Source organism: Eschrichtius robustus, chromosome 3, assembly GCF_028021215.1.
Source record: "Eschrichtius robustus isolate mEscRob2 chromosome 3, mEscRob2.pri, whole genome shotgun sequence".
Taxonomy (NCBI): Eukaryota; Metazoa; Chordata; class Mammalia; order Artiodactyla; family Eschrichtiidae; genus Eschrichtius; species Eschrichtius robustus.
In genome coordinates, this window is record NC_090826.1 from 61,938,726 (window position 1) to 61,966,671 (window position 27,946).

At 36.5% G+C, this 27,946-nt stretch overlaps 1 protein-coding gene across 1 annotated transcript in view; it reads right to left on the bottom strand.

The window, feature by feature from the left end:
- Positions 1–366: 366 nt before the first annotated feature.
- NEGR1 (neuronal growth regulator 1) overlaps positions 367–27,946 on the bottom strand; it is an 897,928-nt gene continuing 870,348 nt past the window's right edge. The window contains exon 7 of the mRNA XM_068538018.1: positions 367–666. Within this exon, the coding sequence (XP_068394119.1) occupies positions 542–666 (125 nt within the window). The 3' untranslated portion in view covers positions 367–541. The remainder of the gene's footprint in view (positions 667–27,946) is intronic.

Below are 27,946 nucleotides of genomic sequence, written 5' to 3' on the forward strand. Positions count from 1 at the left end.
GAAACCTGAATATCATGCGAGCAGAAAAATCTAGATATGTTATATTTTGAAGAAATGATCTGAAGGCAGTATTATTTGCTTTTTTATCAAAAAAGAAAAAAATGCATCTTTGTAAATGTGGATTGACTCTTATTGAAACAGGGAAATGAATGCTTGTATTGCAGCCTTAAAGAATCACATATTCACTGCAATATTCATTTTTTGTAAACTACAGCCTGCAACCTAGCAGACCATGACTGAATGCTTTTGAAAAGTTGTAGATTACAAACATGAAATCACAATTAATATCCTCTAAAAGTAATTTCAGAGCTTTCACGTCTTAAAAAAAGGACAATGTGTACTGCTTCACAAGGTAATGTAGCTAATCAACAAAAGAGTAGAATTAAAGTATTTACATAATGAGCAATTCTACAGAAGGCGATCATCCCCACGTAAGCACTGCTGATTATATCCCACGCTGCTTTTAACAAACTGTACCAGATTGGATCCAGCCATCAGCACTTTCAGAGAATCCTTAAAAGCCTTTTATGGGTCTTTAAATTTATTGTAGAATGGCATTCTTCAGGTAGAATATGCTGGTGAAAGAGGACAGTGTCAACACAAGGTACCAGCAGGAGAAAAGAACGTCAGCGCTCCCGGTAATTCCATACTGGGCTGTACTTGGAGCTGGAAAGAAATGGAAAAGAATAAATCAAAATCTAATTTGTGTCTTTCAAGATCTTAACAATAATCAAAAGGCAGCTGGGTGTACTGGAGAGATCACTGGCACTGGAGTCAGACAGACAGGTTCACATCTGGTTCTGCTGTATGACAACATGTGGCCTATTCGACTAACCTCTCTGAGCTTCACTTTTCTCAAGGGCAAAATAGAAATAATATAATCCACCTGGCAAGGCTGCAGTGAGAATTGGAGATGAAGCACATGTAGCACATTGCACTGGGCTGGACGCACACTAAGTATTCAACAAATATCAGCTAACATTATTATTCCTCTTACATTCATTGTAAATATTTGCATTAGTGGACAATATTCATTTAGTATATATTTTAAATTTTTATTGAGATATAATTGACTTATAACATTGTTTTAGTCTAAGGTGTACGACAGTGTTGATTTGATACATTTATATATTGCAATGTGATTACTACCATAACGGTAGCTAATACCTCTACCATGTCACATAATTATCATTTCTTTTCTGTGGTGGGAACAATTAAGATCTAGTCTCTTAGCAACTTTGAAGGTTATAATACAGTAATGTTGTCTATAATCACTATGCTGTGCATTAGCTTTCCAGAACTTATTTATCTACTGATTGTGTTTGTACACTTAAACAACAATCTCCCCAGTTTTCCCAGCTCCCAGCCTCTGGTAACCACTATTCTACTCTCTGTTTTTACAAGTTCTGCTTTTTTTAGATTCCACATCTAAGTGATATCATACATATATACATGCATATCTTTTTGGATCTTTTTTATTGGCCAAATACTATACAAAATGCTGGAAAAACAAAGAGATTTTCTCTTCTAATATCTTTTCCAATCCTAGGAACATTAGAATTGCATGTGCAAACTGCAGTGACACAGAAAACTGTATTTAAATCTGCCTGGGCAAGGGAAGGATGATTTAACAGAGAGTTTTGCCAAAGGAGACCATCATTTGGGTAGGGAAAACACTATATTCAAAGGCATGAGGAAAGGAGAGAGCACGGCATGTATTCTAGGATCTAAAAGTAGGTTAGTCTTGCTGGACTGTGAAGTTTGAGGCCTGGAGTGGAGAGAATTGAAATGGAACTGTAGGCAGATAGAATGACCTTGACTGTAATGGAAAAAAGTTTAGCTTTTTAGACTGAAGGAGATTTTGAAGAATTTGGAGCTGTTGAATTGTATGATTACATTCATACATTGGAAAGATCACAGTTTTATACATAGAGAAGCTCCTGTGGGAACTTGGCTAACAGTCACGTTGAATTTTCACTGAGAGGTTTCACCTAGAGATTCACCAAGCTTGGGATACTGTGGGAGTCTACTGAATGGATTCCACTTCGTTTCACAGAGGACAGTTGCCTCTTTGAACGTGAATTATATTGTGTTACAGAAACCGTCACAGGCATGCTCAGCTTTGCTTGAGACTGATTCTCATTTACCATAAGAATAAGAATAGTAATAATAAAAAACTCCACCAACATACTTTTAACTACCTCTTCTTAATGAAACCTGGATTTTAAGCACTGTTTCCTACTAGGAAATGAATAATGCAATTAAAAAAATACTGTTTCACCCCCAAATTCATAAATCCAGAAGCTGTTTTAGTCACACTGAGTTTGAATTACCAACAGCTAGTTTTGAATGGAATTTTCACCAATGACTATATTTTCACGTTACAAGAAGAATAGGGCTTCCCTGGTGGCGCAGCGGTTGAGAATCTGCCTGCCAATGCAGGGGACACGGGTTCGAGCCCTGGTCTGGGAAGATCCCACATGCCACGGAGCGGCTGGGCCCGTGAGCCACAACTACTGAGCCTGCGCGTCTGGAGCCTGTGCCCCGCAACGGGAGGGGCCGCGATAGTGAAAGGCCCTCGCACCGCGATGAAGAGCGGTCCCCGCACCGCGATGAAGAGTGGCCCCCGCTTGCCGCAACTAGAGAAAGCCCTCGCAGGAACCGAAGACCCAACACAGCCAAAAATAAATAAATAAATATACAAAAAAAAAAAAAAAAAAAAAGAAGAATAAATTGTGTTGTTTAGAACTCTAAGAAATTAAAGGAGATGAAAGATGCATTGGCCCCTGCCAGTGGGGAGTTTTCTTGACAGTACAATTGTTGATTCTATGTGAGTGAGATTCAAGGTCTGAGACTACTACTCTTTAGTAAACATGGAGCAAAATCAACTATTTGATGTTTTTATTTGCATCACAAATGAGTTTTAAACAAGGAGAAGATGATGAAGAAAATAAGTCTATTGTTGAACAGATAGCTTTTCAAGTTTTGATATGTAAGAAGTCTAATGTAAAACCACAAAACTCCTTAAATTATTTTCTCTTGTTCAAGACTTAGAACGATGTTTTATTTTTTTTAATATAAACAAACATTTAATTGGTCTGTTACCTTCTCAGTGACAGCTATTTCAGAGTTATTTTTGCTGTATTTTTAAGAATATTGAGTGCAATAAAACTGGTATAATAATACAGGACTAAGAATAAGCAAAGCACATGAAATGATTTCATAAATAAGAAATAGATCTTAAAAGCCAAGCACACAAAGCAAAGATAACATTTTTATATCATGACATTAAATAGTACATTAAGTGGGTAGAGTATAAAAGACTCTCAAAACTCCTTACTCATCCTTTAAAATGCATTTTTGGGGCAATCTTTCCTGAATCCCCTCTCTTTCTCCAACAAGCTGAGCAGATTACCCTATTGTGTCATTAGGTCACAATATATATTCCTTTTTATACAACTATCATACTGCATTGCAAATATTTGTGTACATATCTATTTCTCTCACCAGACTGTAAACTCTCCTAGGTCATGTTTTATTTATCTTAGTGTTTCCAGACACAATGTCTGGCAAGTTCTGGTACATAGTGGCTATTCAAGAAATATCTGTTGAATGAACAATTCAATTAAATAAATAAATAGGTCAGAGTTAAAAGGAGTATGTCTCGCCTACAAAACAGAATCTCTTCTGAAGCAAGCCACTTGTCTATAAGCTAGAGAATCTACCATATGCTTTCTTTCATTCATTCAGCAAATATTTATTAAGCTAGGTACCAGGGACTGTACTAAATACTGGAAGTACAATATATAATAAGGTGGGTATGATCCTTTTGTTACTCAATTTCATATATCTCCATATATATTCCTTTTTATCATATACCTTAAATGCCATCTTTTTCTCCAATGTGCCTTTATCTTCTACTCAGCCTCCTATTGTTTTAGACATAACAAATATATATCATATTTAAAAATTAAATATTACTTTGTAATTAACAGTATATATTTTTTTCTATGGATGTCTCAAATGGATGTATTTTTTAGTTGTTTGTGAATGCAATACTTCCATTAGTCCTAAAATAAAGTAGGAGCCTGTTGCAGCATTGTTACTTGCAATTATTGAATATTATAGAAAATGTACTGTAAAGTAGCTATTGACAATTAGTAGGCCCCAAAATAAAGAGCAAAGTTAGTTAAGGGAATGTGAGGTCAGATATCTAATGCCAAGTCATATATCATGTATCATCTTTAAGTATACATCGAGCATCATTTTTTGGTCCTGGGAATTGAACACAAGCAAAGATAAATAAAACTCAATCTCCTCTCAGGAAAGTTTCATTCTAGTTGGAGATATAAATAAAAAGGCAAATATTGAACATTAGGATTTATATAATTACTATAAGGATAATGAATGAACACGGGAGGGCTCCCCAAGGACTCATGGCAGGTAAGTAGTCCAGGCAGCAGACACAGTAACAATTATTTTTTACAAAATGCAGTGATATACACGTTAGTACATATATATATCTCACTTTAAAAAACTACAGCATAGTAGCCCATTGACTTAGGTATCTTATTATTATGTAATGTTTATCTCACTGACTGATATTTATTATGTGTTTTGGGGGGACTTGTAAACTGAGTGATTTAGAGTACAAGGCTAATGGTACTAAAGCTTAGGGGTCTTAGTACTATTTGGGCCACTTAGATTTGCTTGGCATGTTAAATCCCAATCAGCTATTTAAGAAATTATAGAAAATGTTAAATTAAAGAAAATAACTGTTAGCTATTAGAAATTAGCTTTAAGACTCAATTCAAATATCATCTTTAAAAAGTGAAATGTCTTTATAAAACCATATGACAAATTAATTTGGCATTATATTTAATATCATATTTACATATCTATCTTTCCCCATTAGACCAAGAATGTCTTCAAGCCAAGATTTATTATATGTATATTTTATCACTGGTACAGAACACAGAGTCTAGTACTTAGTAAGTGTTCAATTAAGTGTTTGTTGAATGATGATAAAGTTCACATCCATTTCCAATATTATGACCATAAACACATAAGGGGACACAATATCTTGACTTCTTTTTTCAGAAGAATACTTTCATGACCCATATTTTATTCTTTCTTCTCTCTCTACTTTTAGACTCATTCTTACCTTCTAAGACCTGTACAGAGTCAGAATACCTTCCTTCAGCATTTCAGCAGGACCAGGAAGAAAGATCATGAGGCAGATTATAGGGGAAGAGCATGCATCAAACTTTGTAGCATCATCCTCTTGCAGCAAAAGACAGGGAGTGTAGAGGAACCTGGGCCCCCACATATGGTCCTGAATTTGGAGACATCCAGCTGTGTCTCTGGGATGGTCAGATCTGTTGTATGTTCCCTGCCATGTTTTTAGTTGCCTATGAATATCATACTGCTACTCATTCTAAGTAGTATTAGAAGGGAAAGGGCATGTGATCACAGGTGTAGTTGGGCTATAGTGAGGGTTTGGTTTCCTTCTGAGTGATATGAGAAGCCACAAGACAGTTTCATGCAGAGGAGGCTAGCTGACATTTTAAAATATACTCTTGACTACTCTGTGGACAGTAGATTGTACTAGCGTAGGCAAGAGTAGAAGCCTACGTTAGCCCCAACCTTCAGGGGTTTCCATTGCCTGTGGAGGAAAGCCGAAGTTGTGTAGCTCAGCATTCAGGGGCATCTATTATCTGGTTCTAGTCAACTTATCCAGACTCATACACACTGTTAGCTCCAGTCACATGAGTCATTTTCTAAACACATAGAGTGTTTTCATTATTCCCTGTCATTTGCACATGCTATATCCTTCAGCCTAAAAGGCGTTACTTCCTATTCTCCTTCTCCACCTATCAAAGTCCTATTCCTTCTTAAAGATCTAAAATACCACCTCCTCCATGAGGCTCCCCCAATTTCTCTAATAAGAATTGTTAGTCTCCTGCTTATACCCGATTTCATAAATATATCATTTTTTACTTATAATAAATTATATATATGTATAATATATACATAGAAAGATATATCTTTCTCTTCCACTGGACTATAAACATGTTGAAATTATGGAACATTCCTCCTTGTCATATGTGCATTTGTATCTTATATCAAATGTGTTTAACAGATGTATTTTGAATTGAATGTGGGAAAATATTCCTAAATATGATTTGTGTAATCCATGATCGCTTTGATAAAATACCCTATTTCAATAGTTGTTCCTATGATTTCTTACTCTTAAGGCAAAGTGTGGAAGGAGGAAACTTCTGTTTCTTTCTTACTACCTATTTAATTGTCTTTGGTTTCGAGGAGAAGAATGAAGAAAGGAGAAGACATTTAAATTGAGAAAGAAAGGAGAAAGAAAAGGGAAGGGAAAGGAGGAAGAAAACAAAAGGGTGAAGATTTAAAACTAAGAGAGAGATAATGAGAATACCCAGCCCTTGAGCAATGTGTTAGATGCTTTCAAGTTTGACATTTTATTTAAGAGAAAGAAGGAATGAAATGGGGTATGTCAGGGAGGCTACTTTGGTGTGGTTTACAGATCAGAATTTAAAACAAAGAACAGAAAAGGCTGGTTGTTATTCTTCCCACTTTCCTAGTAAAGCTAAAGGCACTCTAGTTTTAAAATATGATGTGCATAATACATGGACTATAGATCCAGATTTGGTTCAAAGTCCAGCTCCACCTCTTTCTAAATAGACTAACCTAGGCACGTTTCTTAGCTGTGCTTAGTTCAGCATCCTCATCTGCAAATGAGGATTGGTAGTATCTCAAATGTGATCATGAAGATTAAATGTACTGATACATTTAAAGTACCCAGTACAATATTTAACACAAGATAAACACTCCCTCAAGTGTTACCTAAATGCTATTCATTTGCTCATTCATTTAGCAAATTTAGTGTGTGCTATGTGTGAGGCATTCTCTGAGTCACTGAGCCAAATAGAAATGGCTCCTGTCCCCATAGAGCTTTCTCTTTAGCTTGAGATGTCTTCCATGGAACAAGCCTATTTTACTTCATTCTTGATCTATACTTGGATAAATCAATGTTTCTTTGGTCTTACAAAGCTGTCCTCCATTTTATCTTACAAAAATATTTATTCTCTTCATTACCTTGGCTTCTTTCAGAGGACCTTAATTTAATGCCAATTACTGCTAGATAACTGGCCAGTTTCTTCTGGTTTGCAGGCTCCTTGAAAGCAGGGAGTATGACCTCTTCCATTTCTTCTTTTCCTCTGTCTCTTCCCAAGAGGAACAGTATGGTGCATGGCCTTGGGAGTGGTTTCAGGGCTGATCCAATGCCAAGTTTGGTTTCAGAGGGGCTCTCAGGCATGAAGGAGAAGTGTGTGGGCTATGTGTGGGGTCCAGACCTTTGGGATTTCTCCCCGTTGCCAACAGGAAGATCCAATCTGGGCTTTAATACATATCTTACATCTTGTCTAATTATGATTATCACTTCCAATTACTTACAGCTGCTGCATATTATTTTCAGTCTTGGCAGTTTTCCCTTGTATTGCTCCAGTTTTTATTTTTAGGCAAAAGCAAATGTAACTGTGAAATATTTAGTTTGGTATAATACCAATTACTTGCCTAGGCAATTTCCTTAAATTACTGAAGCTTTAACTAAACTAGCTTTGAGTCATATTTTTAAGATTCTTGTTGCAATCTTAGGTAGAGTTATTTAGCTACATTAACTTTGCTTCCATAAGAAAAACCTGTCCTCAACTTACATTTTACTAAGGAAGCTTATACCTTAATGGGAAGTGAACTATTTACACGTAAATTAGATTTCAAATAAAAGAAAGTGATTAACGTGGATTCAAAATAGAGTGTATATTAGTCTACTGAGAAATTATGCACCATGGATTCAATCCAAAACACAGTGCAACTCTGTTTCATTACATACTGTGGGAGGAGTTTGCTTGAAAGATAGTTTAATCCTCTCTTTAGCAATGTCCACCCCTTAACACCATCAGCTGGTGTCAGGGATAACACATCAGAGGCTCAGATCACACCCAGATTTTTTGCATCCTTTAATTCTGCCTAAATACTGGGTGGAGATTAGGGGAGGAGAGGAGCACCAGGATGGGATATGCTTTACAACTGCATGTACAACTTTTGATTATGGTGTCTGGATGAATCATGCAAGCCTTAGCACAGGTGACATCATCTTATTATTCCTTTCTGCGCTATTTCTTGTGCAATAAAATGGTCCATGCCCTAAGATGGGATGTACTGCATTAAAGACACAGCACAAACCATGTCTTCTCAGGAACCATCCCACACCTATGGAACAGTGATTTCCGGGGGGGAGGGTTTTGTTTGTGTCATTACTGCATGTTCTTATACTATTGACCCTCCAAGATCTTCTTCCTCCCCTAGGCTTGGAATTGAGGAATGCCTGAGTAGCATAGCTGTCATGTGGTAGGGCTACCAATGTATAGATTTTCAGTTGTTTTTACTCAACACACCTTTATTGTGCCATACATTGTTTCCTGAAATACAGAGAAATAAACATAGTATAGTCCACTTTTCAAGCAGCTCTCAGTCCTTCAGAGTAAGGCTTAATTTGTGAGCCTCTACCACAGCTAGCTCCACTCGTATTTAGGGAAAGACTTGGATAGCTGGCTTCGAATTCCTGCCAGTCTTCTTTTTTATCTTTTTTAGAAGGAATCAGGCTAACAAGTGCACATTAGTGCACTTTTCGCAAATTAGAAGCCTAAGTTTATAGAAAATCTGTATTTAGATACTTATCCTAACATTTTAGATTTTTACTTTTTCATTTGGTCAAAAACTGAATGCCGATCTTCAGAAAGTTCTGACATTTTTTACAAACTGATCCTTCACAAGCATAAAAATGTACAATAATTTTCACAAAAAGTATCTCCATTTTGTGTTATAAACAATGAGCAGAATGGATAGAGAAATCACACCATTCCTTTCTCTTTCTGACTCATGGAATTTCCCTGCCAGCTTGTTCTTAGTAACTACTAAGGTATTTCTCTGGCAAACCACCATCCTTGAATCCTTTTCTACTTGCTAAATAGCCATTTTGCCAAAGTTCACGGTATACAATCCTATTTACTCAGCATAAACTACATTAGGAATTTTAAACATATGTTTGTCTGTGTTATTACCTATATTCCGAAATCTACCTATTTGTAGATAAATACTTTTTTTCTGCAAATAACCAGATGAAACTCTCCAAGACTATTACCTCTAATTTGAGTGAAAGAGAATAAGTAAGCAGTCACCCAAATGGAAAGAAATTCTGCTGCCTTTTTTTCTGTCCTTCATAATCATTGAAAAAAAATTTCGGTCTGTATTATTCATCAGTATCTTCTAAATGTGTTAGATATTTTTATTTTTTGCGAGTCAGAAGGGATGTACGTGAATCTATAGTAGCTCTGTTTTGAAGTGTGTTGGCAACAGAGGTAATTTTGTATAACCCGAAATGGTTCTTTGAACTCTGGCGAAGTCCAGTTTTTCATTCCAGGTTGGTTTGCAAATGGGTTCTTTGTAAGTGTCATTACATATTTTGTGTGTATGTGTGTGGGAGTGTGTATATGTGTTTTAAAAGCTGCCTTTGTTGTGTGAAATATATACACAAACATACAATACAAATTGCCTTGACTATATATATCTTAGTTTGGCCCTTTAAGGCATCATCTAGCAGAAGAAAGAAGGTTTTACAGAAATAAAAATAGAAACCCAGCTGTGTTCTTAAGGTCACTAATAGTCACTGCCATTAGCTGTATCATCACTGTGACATTGCTAGTGTGGTAAAAATGGGTGAAATTGCAAACTGGTAAACATTTTTGCAAGTTGAAGGAGTTTGTAAGATTATATATGTGTGGCTATGTGGGTGTGAAATTATTTAAGTTTTTATATAAGTGTTTACACTTGAAGCTTTAATGATCAAATTATCTTGTTTACTAAATTTTATTCTTTTTATCTTTTGCGTTAGGAAGGTTACCCCAAACCAGCTTCTTTTCTGTTATTCTGTAACATTGTTCTTTCAGCATTAAGGATAAAGAATTTCATAGGGTTAGATTATTTTTTTCCATTTTTTGGAATATTCCATTTACCTTCCAATTTTTTTCTTAGCTTTTCAAATGCAATAAAGACCAGTGATTACCTGGCTCTGTAGTTCTGATTTACTTAAATTGTTCCACTTGTTATGCTCCAGATTCATTCTCAGTTATTCTCAATGATTCTCTAATCATTGCCATTATATTCTGGCTATTTAAAACACCTTAATAAAATCCAGATGCCTTTGTATGGAATTCAAAACCCTCTTTAAACTTTCCCAAAGTTACCTTTCCAGTCCTATTGCTGGCTGCTCTCTGACACAGCAGGCACACTAGGCAGGAAGGCTCTCCATTCTCAGGGCACGCCCAGCCCTTTGCTGTATTTGCAGATTTGCTCACACTCTGCCTTCATCTGGGATGGGCTTCTGCATCGCTACATGTTGGAATAGTACCCATCTTTCAATGCTCATCTCAAATGCAACCTGCTCACAAAGGTAGAACCTGTCAGAACTCTAAGGGATACTGGGGATCATTTAGTGCAAACCTTCACTTTGTAGATGAGGAGATGAGGCTGGTAGAGATTGAATGATGTGCTTCAGTCAGAGGCAAAAATAAGACTAGAACTCAAGTATGCTGAATCTCTATGCTTCTACTCCTATGTGGTATTATTGAATTACTGAATTACCACCTAACTCTAGTTGGAATTCATCTGCCAGTTCCTCTTTTGTCCCATAGCCATTTACTTTTACTTATACTTTATCACTCTGTTGTTCATCTCCTTCAATAGAGTCTAAGTTTCTTGAAAACAATGGTGATATTTAATTTACTTTTGTATCACTCACAGGATTTAATCAAGTGATTGGCACTGTCAAAATATTTATTATAGAGAACTATAAATGAATTATTTTAACTTCTGCAGTTTAATGAGGTTTTATTATAAAGCTCAAGAAAAAGAAAGGAGCACTATAGGGAAGGTAATATCATCAATCAATAATTCAGGATTTGGAAACATCGACTACTGTTGCAAAGGAAGGTCGGTTCTAGTTTAGAGAAAAGAAGAAACTTGTATTCTTTGATGTCTCTGAACACATCATACCATAAACATACAGAGTTAAATACACACACACACACACACACACACACACCCTCCAAGAGAACTGTTAAAGAATCCCTTTTGTCTGTGACTTCTACTTGAATTTGTTAGTTATGGATGGAGACTATATTTATAACAATCAAGCACACCGTGTACTAACTTAGCCCCTCTGTGCCTCAGTTTTCTCCAGCTGAACAAAGGGGATAAAAGTATCTTCCTCATAGTGTTGTTGTGATAGGTAAATGAGCCAACTAGGTAAAGTGCTGAATACAGTGCTAATTTAAGTGTTCATTAAATGGTAGCTTTTAAGATACATTAGTATTTATACAAGACATACCAACAGAAGCCCCTACCTTGGTCCAAGAAGAAATACCCAAGTTGTTGGAATAAAGTCTGGTGTGCCTCAAAGTCCTATACATTTGAAACAGTAACAACCACAACAACAATATGCTCCATTTAAAGCACAGCTCTAAAGGTACAGATCAGAAAATTCACTCATTAAACAAATAATACTTGATTACCTATTCATACTTATTGAGCACTTCTATGCCCATTGTACTGTTCTGTGTGCTGGGGTACAGTCTTCGTGTATTGGTATAATTCCTCACGGTCCTCTAAGTAGATCACAATACTCTGAACACACTCTACCCTTTACCCCCCTGGGCTGCAATCCTTGTTTCTTCTACTTGGCATCACCCTCTTCCACTTCCCCCCAATTTTCCAGCCTCTGTATGAAATAATTTTCCTTCTCCTTAAGAACCTAGTTCCAGGGTTACCTCTGTGATAACTTCTTTGACCCTTTAACCATTACTTCTTCCTCCCTTGAGACCCCTTTGCATTTCAAACTCCTCTCTCCTGACCTTGCTCACAGACTTGCCACCTCACCTAGACTGAGTTCCTAAAGGGCAGGGATCATGTTTTGTTCATCTTTCTTTGCTTCTCTTTTTCTCTTCCCCAGAGGCTAACATAATGACTGCTCCTAATAAGGGCTTCATAAATAACTGTTCTATCTTCATGAGATAAATTCGCAAAGTATGTTTCACTCACCTTTTGTGTCTTGCCTTACATTGTCCCATTACCTTTTTGTTTTAGCTGGTGCTATGACCACCAGCTGTGTGCAGGGCAAACAATTCTGAGATATGTTCCACCTGGCTTCTCAGAGGATCCCCAGTAGGATGGAGCCCAGTGACCCACAGCAGGGACCAGCTCAGTAACACATTCTTGGACTGGCTTTCCCTCCTTCCCTGTTTAACTTGTTCCAATCTCCCACCACTCTTTCTTGAAATTCCTTTCCACAGTAATCACTTATAAGTGAGCTGCTCATTTTGGCAGGACCCAGACAAAGATAACACTCTTCTATAAAGAAGAGAAGAGTAGTAGGTTATTAATACTGTGCAATTTCACATTCCCCCACAGAGCATGGTGCTTTGCACATAATAGGTGTGCAATAAATTAATTTTGGATAAATAAGTCAATTGAAAGTCAACACTTATCCTATCTCTTTGCTTCCAGTTTTCTTGGCTCATGGTAATTCAGTTGCATCACTTTTTTGAGGTTGGCATTAATTATCTTATTAGGCACATACCCTTAATAATGAAAAAGGGGCCTTAAAATCTTAATTAAATCTGATATTTTTTTCCTCATAGATTTTATCCCAGGAATATTATCCACTGTTTTATGCTATCATCATTTTGGTTTCTGCTACAACAGCAACATTGCCTAATGAAAGTTCTGTCTCCTATTGTATTTCTTAAATATTTTAAAGCACTCATGGTCCTTATATTTTTATTATGATTTCAGCTATAAAATACTCCTTTCCCTACAACATCAAAATGGTCTCTTCTCGAGCCTCCAGCTTGCCTTACATTTTCTACCTAAAGTGATCCAACTTCTAAAATGGGAAAATGGTATATACAACTGCTATGAAAGGAACCTGGGGACATGCACACAAAAATCACATGCTAGGGAATTCTAGTCCAAAAGGACAGTCCAGCAAAGGATGAAAAGCAAAAAGATGACTGCATTTGCATAGTGACTCTAGCAATGAACATATTCTGCAATCTGGATTCATGTTTATTTTAAAGTATGATCAGTAATTTTCTTTCTGGAAAATAAAGACAATATGCTGCTCATAACTTTTCTGGACACTAATCAAGATATTTAAAAAAGAAGGGTAGGAATTTTTTCAACTATTACATCAGAACACCTCACCTCTGCCTCACTTTTATAGATATTGCAAATTTGGCCACTTACATTACTGTTTGAAAGAGTTTTTGACTGAAACTTAAATAAGGCTTCCTGGGACTACATTGATAAGTTATTCAGTCTATCAGCTGATAAGTTTATATCCACAGTTCCTTTGATCACAAAACACTAGGAGAAGCCTTGTCATTTCTTAAGACAAAGACTTTACTTTATTGAGATTTCTCTACTTTAGCAGTATTTTCAATTATCCCTTGTATATAAATATATGCACTTGAACCTCAAACTGGAAAATTAATCTTAGATAAGTCAGAAAATGAATAACTTAGGAATAACTGACTTTATAACAGTAATCACATTACTTATTCAACAAATGCCTACTGAGCACCTTCTTTGTGACAGTCATTGTGCTCAGGGTTGAATACACAAGGATAAACAGGACCTCATCTGGGCTTTGAGGAACTTACAGTCAAGTAGAAAGAAAACATTCTACTCTAGAAGAAAAGGGATGATTTTCACCAAATCAAATATTATTAGAGTTCTAGGGTTAAAGGAACTTTGAGACTCTATTAGCCTTTGTCAAACTATAATCAAATCAGAAATCTAGTTAGAGAAAGACATTTTAGGGTTATGCCATTTTAAAGCCAGAAGAATCTGAGGCCTAGAGAGGAAAGAGCTACATAGAGAATTAACGCAAGTCTCTAGACTTTGAGTTTGGTGTCCTTTCCAGAACACTGCACTGCCCACATTAATTTATTTAGTATCTTGTTTCAGGTTATTATAGCTCTCACTTGCTTTTTAATATTGAATGTATCAAATACAACCTTAAAATGTTTCTAAATAGAAAGTGATAAAAATAATTTTATAGTCTAGTAAACTATACAACAGTGACACATCACTTTAGTCATGTCAATCAATAAGATACCGAATGAGTTTCTTCTATATACACGCTAACCGTGATACAATTATTTTGAAATATCAAATGTTTGAAATGATTTCTAAGATCTGTAGTCAATGTATGTTTTATTTGCATCTCTCATTATGTGCTCAACTTGGACTTTTTTCATCCATCCAGCATATGAACCTCATAATATTTCTTTTCTTTTTTCTTTTGCCTTGAATTAACACATTTTATTGGCAAAAATGAATCACTTGACCACACGTAACTTCAAAGTGGGTGGAGAAGTGCAATCCTCCCAAGTTCTCAGAAGAAGGATAATCAAAATATTTGTTTGATAGCCCTAATGATTACAACAATGAACCCTTATGGTCAACAAATATTTGGTTCACTCTTCTTGTCACATGCAAAACATTCTTGCTCTTCCTGTGAGCAGTTATTAGTCAAAAGAGATAGTTGCTCCATGCATCTTCTCCCCCACCCCCAGTTTTATTGAGAAATAATTGATGTACATCACTGTATATGTTTAAGGTGTACAGCATGATGGCTTGATTTACATATATTGTAAAATGATTATCACAATAGATTCAGCTAACATCCATCTTCTCATATAGGTACAATTAAAAGAAAAACAGGAAGAAAAGAATAAAAACCCTTCTCCTTATAAGGAGAATTCTTAGGATTGCCTCTCTCAACAACTTTCACATATATCATACAGCAGTGTTAGCTATAGTCATCATGTTGTACGTTACATCCCTAGTACTTATTTATCTTATAACTAACCACCTTTCTCCAGTTCCTCTTCTACCCACCCTCTGCCTCTGATAACCATAAGAGTCTGATCTCTTTTTCTATGAGTTTATTTTTTTTTTCTTTTTTCCTTTTCTTTTCTTCTTCTTCTTCTTTTTCTTTTTTTTTTTTTTTTTGTAGATTCCATATATAAGTGAGATCATACAGTATTTGTCTTCCTCTGACTTATTTCACTTAGCATAACACCTTCCAGGTCCATCTATCTTGTCACAAATGACAAGATTTACTCAGTTTTAAAGTTTGAATAAATTCCATTGTATGTATATATACCACAACTTCTTTATTTGTTCATCCATTGATGGACACTTAGGTTGTCTCCACGTCTTGGCTATTGTAAACGATGCTGCTGTGAACATGGGGATGTAGATATCTTTCTGAGTTAGTGTTCTCATTATCTTTGAATATATTCCCAGAAGTGGAATTGGTGGGTCATAAGGTCATTTTTTAAAATATTTTGAGGATCCTCCAAAGTATTTTCCATAGTGACTGTACCAATTTACAATCCCACTAACAGTGTACAAGGGTTCCCTTTTCACCACATCCATGCCAGCATTTGTTATCTCTTATCTTTTTGATGATGGTCTAACAGGTGTAAGGTGATTATCATTGTGGTTTAAAATTGCATTTCCCTAATGACTGGTGATGTTGAGCATCTTTTCATGTATCTTTTGGCCTCTCAAATATCTTCTTTGGAGAAGTGTCTATTCAGGTCCTTTGCCCATTTTTAAAGTGGGTTACTTATTTATTTATAACTTTTAAACTAGAGTTGTGAGGTATGTACCACTCTTACCATATTGCAGAATCTAACTATGACTATATATTTACCATTACCAGTGAGATTTATGCTACCTTTTTGTGTTTTTATGGTGTTAATTAACATTCTTTTACTTCCACTCAGAGAACTCCCTTTAGCATTTCTTGTAAAGCAGGGCCAGTGGTAATAAACTCCCTCAGCTTTTGTTGGTTCGGAAAAGTCTCTATCCCTCCTTCATTTCTGAAGGACAGCTTCACCAGGTATAGAATTCTTGGTTGACAGTTATTTTCTTTCAATATTTTGAATATGTCATCCCATTCTCTCCTTGTCTGAAAGGTTTCTGTTGAGATATCTGCCAAGAATCTTATGGAGATTCCCTTGTATATAATTTCTCTCTTTTCTCTTACTGCTCTTAAAAGTCTTTCATTGTCTTTGACTTATGAAAATTTAATTATAATATATCTCAGTGTAGCTCTATTTGGCTTCAATCTATTTGGGATCTTTTGGGACTCACTGATCTGGAGAGCCTGATGGATCTGGGTCCATTTCTCTTTCCAGCTTTTGGAAGTTTTCAGCCATTATCGCTTTATACTTTGTCCCTTTCTCGATTTCCCATAATGTGAATATTGTTTCTTTTCATTGTGCCTCATAATTCCTGTAGGCTTCCTTCACTGTTTATTTTTTTCATTCTTTTTTCTTTCTGCTCCTTTGGTTAATTTCTAATGTCCTGTCCTCTGTTGCTGATTCTTTCCTGTGCATGGCTGTGTCTACTTTTGAAACTCTCTATTGAATTCTTCAGTTCAGCTATTGTATTTTTCAACTCTGAGATACCTGTTTTTGTTTGTTTGTTTTGATGGCTGCTATTTCCTTGTCAAACTTATCATTTTGTTCCTGTATTGTTTTCCTAATTTTGTTTTGTTGTCTGTCTGTGTTTTCTTATAGTTCACTAACCTTCCTTAAGAGGATTATTCTGAATTCTTTGACAGTTCATAGATCTACATTTATCTAGGGTAACTTATTGGAGCTTTATTAGCTTCCTTTGGTGTGGTCATATTTACCGGATTTTCCATGATCCTTGATTCCTTACATGAGTATCTGTGCATTTGAGTAATGGAATGGGGTTACTCTTCATACTTTACAGGTTTGCTGTGGCAGAGACAGTTTTTCACCAGTTAGCTCAGTTTGGGTTTATGGGTGTGTTTGCTGGTAAATGTCTTTGAGCAGGTAGGTTCTGCTATTCGGGTCTATTTTGGGCGAGACACTCTTTGAGCTTTGAGGATTGGGATTGGGGAGCATGCGAGCATGCCACTGGCTGAGAACAGATGGATAGGACTGCTGGTTTGATCTCCTACCCAAGAGAGGCTATAGGATGGGCTCTGAAGTTGCCTGAATTCTCTGGTCAAGCTTACTAGATGGTCAGGACTGGGTACTCTATTTAGTAATAGATGGGATTATGAATTAGCTTTCCTGTCCTGGCCTATACAACTTGTTGTTTGGGGGCCTGAATCAGGCCTGAGTATGCACTGAATTCCCTGGGCAGGTAAGACCACCTGTTTTGCTCTACACATAGGGGAAGCCATGGGCTGTGCTCTCTGTTCAAGTGCCACTGTGCATAGGACTATTGGATGTGCTCTGCAGCTTCCTGTATGCTCTGGTTAGGTTCCCTGGTCAGGCAGGTTAAAAGCTGTCTTCAGTGATGAGCAGGGTTATAAATTAGATTTCCTGCCCAGGCTCAGCCAGAAAAGCAGTTCTAAAAACCTGTAAGCTCTTTGTTGTCTTAGCTCAAGCTGACCCACACCACAAGTCCCCCGGCTGGACAGGGCCACTGGCTTTGCTCTGCAAACTGTTGGCTCTGCCTGCCATTCTCTTGGCTTGAACACTGCTGGTCCACACAGCTTTCAGGTGTTTTCATCAACCCTTCTGGTCAGACACGGCCTAAGACACAGTGAGTGGGGCTATGGCTAGATTGTGTCTTGATTCATCAGATTCTCAAAGGTACACATAAATTCAGAAAATTATTTAGAACATCTCTGCATAAAATGCAGGGTTTTGGTTTTTTTCTTCAAGTGAAGGACAAGCTTCAGTTTCTTATTCATGCTTGGGGCAGGACATGAAAACTGGAAAAATGGAAAAGGGGTTAAAGGAACCATAGATTATTAGAGAGCAAAGCTTAATTTAAAGACAATTAATGTGTTAATTTGGTTTTATTGCAATAGCATTTCTCCACCTTCCTAGTATACCGATAGCTAAGAGTAATTGCTAAAGAAATCAGAAAGCCGCTTTAAAAATACGTGTTCTAATACACATTTTCCATTTCACACTAAATTTAATTATGATCACAATTAATAAGAAAATTTAACATCATCCTAGTGGTCAAAATGATTTCTAAATTTCCATGTAAGTTTATGTGTAGGATTTAAGGAAAGCAACCATAATGTCATTTCTTTCCTGTGTATACTTAGAAACATGTCTTATAATAAGGTTTGAGCTACATAATTGCACTTGGGTGTACTTTTATTAATCTTAAAATTAGAAAAGACAGATGATTATTTTCTCCTTTCACCAAAAAGGGAAAAGATATTAAATGTTAATATCTCATTGTTACACTTTTTTTCCCCTGAGGATAAAGGGAAATAAAAAGAATGCAATAAGCACTGTGCATGTTCCTACTAATCTTACCAGAATCTCCTCCTATATTAAACTATTCTTGTCTATCCTATTTAAACTATTCTTCTGATATTCTTCACATATGACCAAGATGATCCTTTGCTAAGTTTAACATTATGGCAGCTACCAGCTTATGAAGAGTAATAGAGCAGCTTTTTCCACATGTGTGACTCAGAAGCAAGAAACTCACCAATAATACAAATAGAGTTTTTCATTAAGCAGCATGCCTGTTTATTACAGAGCAACAATAATAAATTTTTTGGATTTCAATTTAACATTGAAAACAAATCCCAATTCCCCCATCTCTTTGATGCAGCCGGCTGCACTATGCATAATGTCTGGTATACAATGGCAGTGTCTATTGTTACATAACTGGCTTATTTGTGTATTGAAAGCTTCATTCAAATTTGCATGCTTCAGAATGTTCAATGAAATGCACAAATTGACTGGTTCAATATTTCTCTATTTGTCATAGTGGTTTTTATGTGAGTGCTTTCCTTATTTATGACAACCATAATGCCATTTTTATTTCACAGGGAACAAGGTGACAAGTCCTGTGAAATCTCACGGTCTAGTGCAAAAGGCAGGGCCCTAGGTCAAGCTCAAAGTCACTTTTAGGACCATGAAAACCACCTCAGACTAGATCTGGGCTTAGCAGCTACAGAAAAATAGCCCATGGAAAGCCTTATTTTATTGTTTGCTGACAATGAAATGAAATATAATAAGGACATATTATAAAAAGGATTTTGTAAATGAAAGGGAGTGATTGAGAAGATGCAAGGTGAGTGTTGGAAAAGATACTGAAACTTAAACAATGCTGGGGGGGAAGGAGTCATTCATCCAGGGAGACCCCACGATTGAAAACATCAGCGGAAGCACAAACATACTCAATTTGGAGCCCTGCAAATACATGTCTTCACATTGGACATTTTGAGTCATTTTCTATTCCTAGGTATGTTTACTAAATTATATGAATCTAGTAATTCCAATTATCCTTTGAATATCCATCCTAAAATGCATTTTACACCATTGAATTGCATTTGGTTTTGTTTTTAAGTTACAGAAAAGAAATCTTGAGTCAGTAAATATGGTTTGATCTCCAGGTCACTGAATCATGAAAGAAATAGATTCAAAAAGCTATTTTAAAATAAGGGAAAATGATAAAACCCTGGAAGAAAAAGTTGAATGTCACTATTTCTTAGGTGCTAATTAGAGACATGCTTAATTGCGTGTTGTTCGTTTGAAGATATTACCTCTTTATCACTTCACTGGTAAGTAGAGATCATTGGTCCTTTTCCAGCTGGTTACACATGATGCTGGGAAAACTAGACTCTTCTACTTGACATAGATAACTTACTATATTTCCAGTGTTAAATACAGACCAGAATAACAATTGCATTATAATTATCAAACATTTGAGCAAGGCAAGTAAAGGACTGCCCAGAGTACTCGTTCTTTTTTTTTTAAACATTTTTTCACTTCATTTTGTTCTCTGATTACATAACTATTACCCCTCCTTTTCTTTTGCAAAGTAAATTGCTTTTAGAAAATTTTTAGTATAAATAATTAAGACCTTCAACAAAATACTGTGAAGTACTGTGAACCTCAATTTTCTGTCTGTAGGATGGGGTTATTAATAACCATGGGTCATTATGAGTGTTAGAGGAGATAACTACTTGTCATGTATAAATCAGTTTATAAAGGCAATTTTGTTCCAGGGCATAATTCTCAGATGCTGATAATTGGATCTTTAAAGAAAAAAAAAAAATCCCTCTTAAATTGGTTGTCATTTGTTAAACAAAGAATGGTATGTCTTCAGGTGACCAATCACCTCAATCATGGCTGTAAGGTGAATTGTAATGGCCCCAAACTAATTTATTCAGGTAAAATAAAATTCTACTCACTTGGAGGCTCAGTTTTATCTATTAGTAATTGGCTTGGTAAGATATCTGACTTCTAAAAGTGTCTTTTATCATTCATTCATGCAGGCATTTATGGATTCATATAAGAAATATTTATTTAGTATCCACAGGGCACAGAATTGGCTGGGTGTCACAGGTACTCCCCTTCCCCATCTCCCAAGATTTCTATCCCCTGGCTGATCAAGCAACACTAATCTTGGTACTACTGTGAAAGGATTTTGCAGATGGAATTAAAGTCCTAAGTTAGTTGGCCTTAAAATATGGAGATGGTCTGGGTGGGCCTAACCTAGTCTCATGAGTCCCATTAAAAATAGGAACTTTCTGCACCGGTGGCAGAAGAGGAAGTCAGAGACTAAAACCTTGAGGGGGATTTGACTTGATGTTGCTGGCTTGAGGATGGAGGGGCCCATGCGTTTAGAAATACAAGTGATCTTTAGAAGCAGAGAGTAGCCTTTGTCCAACCGTCAACAAGGAAATGAGACCTCAGTCTCATAATCACAAGGAACTGGATCCTGACAACAACCTGAATAAACCTGAAAGTGAATTCTTCCTTGGAGCCTTATAGACACCTTGATTTCAGCCTGGTGAGATCATACATAGAGAACCCAGTTGAGCCGTGTTGCACTTCAGGAGTACGGAACAGAACTGTGAGCTAATAAATTTGTGTTGCTTTTTTTAAAACCACTACGTTCATGGAAATTGTTTCATAGCAACAGAAAAAGAAAGCAATCATTGATCTCCTTTCATACTGTGACACATCACATAAACTACTGAAAACAATGCAAGGGTTAAAGAGGCAAAAGTTAGAAATGGAAAACCAAAAGACATGTCAAGGTGAAATGACTGAGCATTAAATAAGCAGCACATATAATAAGTGCTCTTAGTTCCAAGATGGGTGTTTCACAGTGGGCTGGACTGTTTTGAGTTCTTCCTGGAGTAGGGGGGCACAAAAAGCATGGGAAGGTTTGGCAGGGCAGAATTTCTCTTACAGTTTCAAATAAATCTCTCTTTGATCCTATTTGTCTATCTTTAATTCAAGTTTTTGTTTAGATGACATTCTATAATCCTGTGCTATGTCTGTTCTCCATGTTTCTTACAAAGCTTTCCTCACCTTTGCAAACAATAAAAACAAAGCCTCCGATCAGAGACTCCAGGGGTCAGTACTATTGTTCCATTGAGTTGAAAGGAAATCATCATAAGCCACTTATAAATCCAAGATTACTCCAATTCCATGCAGAGCCCTGAATGAGATAAGATGTGCATATATGTAATGTCTATCCAGAGTACAAGAAAGCTTGACCAGAAGCCCTGCGTGCACTCTCGCACACTTTTTAAATATAAAATGCCTTAATCTGAACACTTATCAGTGAATAACTAATCCTAGTAAGCACATCACCATGCTCATTTTCTAACTCCTTTGTGGTCAAATAATGAATACAGATGATACAGAAAATAGGCACCATGGCAAATTTGGACAAATAGAATTTAGAGACAGTGACAGAAAGCTTAGTCAAGCATAATGGGCACAAAACAAAAAATAAAAATCAGGACAAAAACCATCAAACATTCCCCAGAGGCTCAGAGGCTCATGATTTCATAAGAGAGTCTGCCTCTAGAGTCCTTTGGCTTAGTGCGACCTCCTCCTTTTCTAGCAATCACACTCCGACAGCTAAAAGACGTTTGGACTATAACACTCACTATTTACAGTAGCTATTGATGCTGCTAGAATACATACATACATACATAAATCAATAAATCAATAAATCAGTAAATAAATATGTAGAAGATAAAGAGTAAAGCCCTGGGTTCATCTTACTTCCCCAAGGTTTCAATCTAATTGTGTTTCCAGTGGGGAAAAAGGCACACACACATTCTCATAAAAAACATTTCTTTTTACATACAAAAAGTAAAGCCAACGTACTTTTTTTCTTGTACCATCTCTCCATTTAAACTGCTATTTGCTACTTATCATTCATGAATAGAAGAATGGATGGAATGAACAAAGCCTGGATTTTTGCTGTTCCTGTCATGTAAAGTTACAGCAAATAAATTGCACAGAGGAAAGAATAAATGTAGAAATAACCTAAACCTTTTTATGTAGATGAAGTGAAAAAGCAGCCTCCTTTAGAATTGCTTCTTTAGATTATAATAGCAATTTATGTTAAAAGTCACTATGACAAATCAGCCCATAATTTATTTTAAGAAGTCAAACTAGCAAGATCAAGCGTACTGGAGGTGGTATTTCATCTTATCATATTAAAACAGTCTTCCCAAATGTAAAAGATAATCTCAACTGCTGTGTTCTGTAAGCAAGCAGAAAATTATGTAAATCTGATTTCCTTACTATGCATTTGCTATCTCTTTAAAGCTTACAAAATCATATCCAGATTTGTAAACACAGAAGCACTGGATCCAAGATACATTTGCTTTTCAAACACTCAGAATGAAAGAAGGTATTTTGCAAGGTGTAATTGAAAAATTCCTATCTGTTTTCAAAAGCTAACAAATCAACGGTTGTGTGAGATTAAAAAAAAAAATACAAACCATCACCTCTTAACTTATTATGGGCTTAATTGCTTCCTCCTAATGGACTGTGACAATGGGATTGCAATAAGAATAGCACCTGCCTTGAAGACCACATATCAAAGAGATGCCAGTGAGGAGCAGGGAACCCACACAGCAGACACGTTGAAGTTCTTCATCTGCTCCTTAGTTTGCTCCACTGCTTACCCATCTCCTTTAAGCCTATTTAGACTCATTGCCTGAATAACTGGTGTTTATTCTGTTAGCTCACTTAAAAATGTCTGCACCTGTATGAGACAGGACTTCTAAGACATAGAGGCACATGCAAGTAGTTGGGTATTTATCTGAGCCCAAACTCAGAGACTGTCTTCCTTACAGACACAGAAGCCCCCTGCATGGTCAATATTTATCTGAGCCCAAACTCAGAGACTGTCTTCCTTACAGACACAGAAGCCCCATGCATGGTCAATATTTATCTGAGCCCAAACTCAGAGATTGTCTTCCTTACAGACACAGAAGCCCCCTGCATGGTCAATCTGCTCTCCTGTGTGAGAGAAGACAAAGCCTGTGAGCCAGACTGCACAAGCATGTCGAGTCAATAACCATGCCAAAAGGGTGGACTATCCTCATTCTTCCTTTGATATGAAGAAGAAAATTCCTTGATATCAAGGTTAATTGGTTAAGTTCATCTCTATTATGGATTTGCATTTGTTTGCATTAACGTAGCTTAATCTTTTTATATATATACATCTAATGCTATGTATTCTTTCACCAATGATTTATTTTGTATTTAGAGCAAGAGAGGAAATCCTTTACTTTTTCTATGAAGGGTTGACCAAGGACAATAAATCAAAAGGTTAAAAGGTATTTAACTTACTACTAGCTATGTTTCAGTTAATAGAAATGTATAGTATTTCATGCACCTTTTAAAAATGAGAATAATAAAAACAAACTCTGCTTCCAGTTCCTGGCATACAGGAGGTAGTTAAATGTTTGTTAAGCAAATGAGTAAGCAATAAATTCAGTAAGCAAACAAACATAAAGTTTGGTTCTATGCTAATGAATCGTGTCGACTGTAATAAGTTAATACTCCATTCTAACTCTAATACCCTAGAATGTTAAGTGATAGAGTGATTCAATGACATAAAGAGAGTAAAGAAAGAATGTTCTGCACTTAGATATGGTACGAGCCATACAAAGGGAACGGCCAACAAAGACAGTCGGAGAAATCATAATGAGAGATGTGCTTAAAGGAAATTATGCAGCCATACATAACACAGAGAGAAACTGACAACACCTCCGCCCGCCCCAAACGCCTCATACGTACCAACGATTCAGAGACGCGCATAGACACTTATTGAAAGGGCAAAGGGAGACTGAGAAATATTATCATGGGCGGAGCCTGTGTTCAGTCCCGTCGTAAATAGCACACATGCAGTAACAGTGTTCAAACCAAAGCTTCACAAAAATAAGACTTGCCTTTATCCATAAAACTGCTGTAATGGTAAGGCACTGAGTATAAGCTCTAATAATTTCAAATGCTGAGGACATATCGTCAGTACACTGTCAGTGAAAGACACAGCTGAAGAGAAGGAATAATTTGCATATTTGGGTATCTCTGGGACAGAACAAAATAATAAGTAGGCCTACTGTGTTTAAATATTGTTCTACAAACTTTACGTGTATAAAAGTATTTAATCCTCCCAACAGTCTATATTATTTTCCCCATTTTATATATCGGGAAGCCTGATACACATAAGCATTGGAAATCTGTTTTAACCCAGTCTGTGTGACTTTAAGATCTTTGCTCTTCCCCATTTTACTATGCTGCCCCTCAGAGATATAAGCACAAAATATAAAGGTTAAAAAAATTTTAGAATAAGATCTGCCATTAAAAACAAACAAAACAACCTTCGGAGTTTCTCTGAGAAAGAAAAGGATACTTGAAAAATCGTTATCACCTACAGGTAATGAAGCCTTTTTAAGACTTCTCTTTTACAAACCAGTATGAAGTAAGGAGAAACCTTGGCACGATCAACATATAACTTTTTCGTTCTATTATTCAGAGGTAACATCTGGGTAATTTTAGAATTTTTTTCATAAACCACATTGACTAGAACTGCTGATACTGGCAAACATAGCCATGTTACTGCCAATGAGCTTAGATTCAGTGAACAATCTATTTCTAAAGAAGGAACAAACTACCACCCAATATTTAAATAAATTATTTTACAAGTCAGGAATATACATCACTATGTACCATAGCAGTGTTTATTATTTTTAAGGTAAAATTAAGACCAAAAAAAAGGGCTAAAAGACATGTAAAGTCTAACTTGCATTTCATTTTTAATTCAAATGCTCGGTGGATTGCACAATGAAATCCTTATCAGTGAAAGATGGGCTGAGTAAAACTTCTTTTTGTTAGTAGCTTGAGCCAAATCACCTGGAGCCCATGGCCTCTGAGGCAATCTGTCTAGAAAGCCATCCATCAGAGACTTTCTCCATCTGTTAGGTCCACTGTACAGTGCATACCATTTTGCTCTTGCCCTGGGAGCTCTCTAGCCATTCCTAGACCCATCCATACCTCATTATCCTGCAGTCAGACAAATGACAGCAATTATAACATCTTGGTAGGGATGACATACTATGGTATGGTTGAGAAGGCCCTTCCATTTTAAAAAACACTGTTTTGTAGTGCTTAAAACTTTCCAAAAATATTCTTCACGTGGAAACTTTGTGTTTTCTTTCAGCTCAAAGTGAATCTGTAAGAGAAATATTTAAGAGACCTGTTTTGTTTTAAAGTGAAAAGATCCTTGTGGGTTACCCTTACTTATGAAGGATTCACTGGGAGGGTAATTTACACTTATTATTCAACAAAGTGTGTTGTGGTCTGTAAGGCTCAAGGCCCTTTGCCAAGCCTCAGTCTTGGTCTCTCTTCTCGGAATACTAATTTCCTGGAAGGACAGGTAAAGCAAAGGCACAAGTAAATGTTACAGAAGTGCCAAGTCCCACATCTCCTAAGACTGCAGGGCCACCGTTCATGACCAATACTGCAGTATCAAAAGGAGACGATGCCCTTCTAGTCCACTTGGGCAACTCATTTCTGAACAATGAAATTGTTCTATCAGTCTTTGGCCACTGTGGCTTCTGATTCCTGGTTTGAAGACACTTTTCCTCTCTGCTTGGACTCTTTGGTCTCATTTGGATCTCAGCTCCTTTCCTGACTTGGCTCCTTCTCCTGGGTTTTGCCCTAATGTATTCTTCTTCTGCAGCTCTCTGCTCTTTTATTTTGGGGCTCAACTGGGTGACTGGGAGATGTATTGTGCCTTTTTTCTTGTTTTTATTTCAAATGAAATTTCATGTTCTAGATTCTTTCCAATGGAATTGAAATTTCTTATACTTAAAGTAGTCATACCATATTTTCACTCTAAAACTTTTAGATTATCCAGATGTGCCAAAGTTTACAGCACAGAGTTGCTTATAAAACATCCAAATTTTAGCTTGGTAATACAGAAAGTGTATAATTCACACATTTTAACTATATTTTCATACATGGTGTGTCATAGCTTTTTACAGCTGTGAGTCTTCATATAAGAAAAAAAAAATAGGATCAATTATTTTTTTGTAATCAGGCAATAGGTACATATTCCCTGGCATTGTTTAGATGTACTCAAAACCCCCCAAAACTGATTTTAAAGCAAATAAAAATGTCTCTGAAAATATGATGCAGCTATAAATCATGAATCCAGTTTATATAATGTTAAAATACACAAAAATACAGTTTGAATAAAGTAAAAAATGGTTGTAAGCTTCCAATTTTTCTAGTGAAACATGCACTAATGGAAGAAGAGGAGATGAAAAATGACTATCCAAGATCCTACTACAGAACGTTGGTGATCAAGCCTCCTCATTGCTTCCAATATTTCATCCACTGACTATAAAATGCCAGCTCTAAAACCAGACTTGTAGTTAGCCTGTCTGATTAGAAAACTCTCTTTTAAATCTTTCAAAGTTTTCTTCAAGTTGAAATCAAATCAAGCATTCTTTTTACCTAAATGGACTCATATTATACCATATCAGAAATAATTTTAGAGCTAAAGGCTAATTTGTAGCCCTAAAAACAGAGTTAATCATTTTGAATTGTACTCAAAAAAAAAAAAAATAATAAAACAGCCTATAGAAATTCCATACTTCTATTTTGGAGGTATTTTATCTGAAGGGAAGAGGATCAATTATTTCTTCTCTTTCATTCATTCACCCATTTGTCCAATTAATCACTCATTCATTCATTCATTCATTCATCCATTCATTCAACATTTATTAAATACCTACTATTACTCCAGTACTACTTAAGCATTAGGGATACAGCAGTAAACAAACAAGTTTCTTGCTAGCAGGGAACTTACATGTGGGCAGGGAAAGGGAGAACAATCAGTCAAATGTCAGGTGGTGGTGATGAGTGTTAAGAATAGGATAAGGGGCTTCCCTGGTGGCGCAGTGGTTGAGAATCTGCCTGCCAATGCAGGGGACACGGGTTCAAGCCCTGGTCTGGGAAGATCCCACATGCCGCGGAGCAGCTGGGCCCGTGAGCCACAACTACTGAGCCTGCGCGTCTGGAGCCTGTGCTCCGCAACTAGAGAGGCCGCGATAGTGAGAGGCCCGCGCAGCAAGATGAAGAGTGGCCCCCGCTTGCCACAACTAGAGGAAGCCCTCGCACAGAAACGAAGACCCAACACAGTCATAAATAAATAAAATTAAAAAAAAAAAAAAAGAATAGGATAAGGGAATAGAAAGTGAATGGGAGGGAAGGGGGCCATTTTTTGTATGATCAGGAATTTGGAGATTTTTGACTAGAAATTTGAATAAAGTAACAACATGAGCCATAAAAAGTTTTGAGGGAAAACTGTATTAAACAGAGGGACCAATTAGCACTAATGCCCCGAGGCAGGAGCATGCTTGGTGTGTTTAAAAAGCAGCAATAAATCAGAATGGCTGGAGTTCAATAGGAGAGGCCGGTGAGAGAGTGTTTGT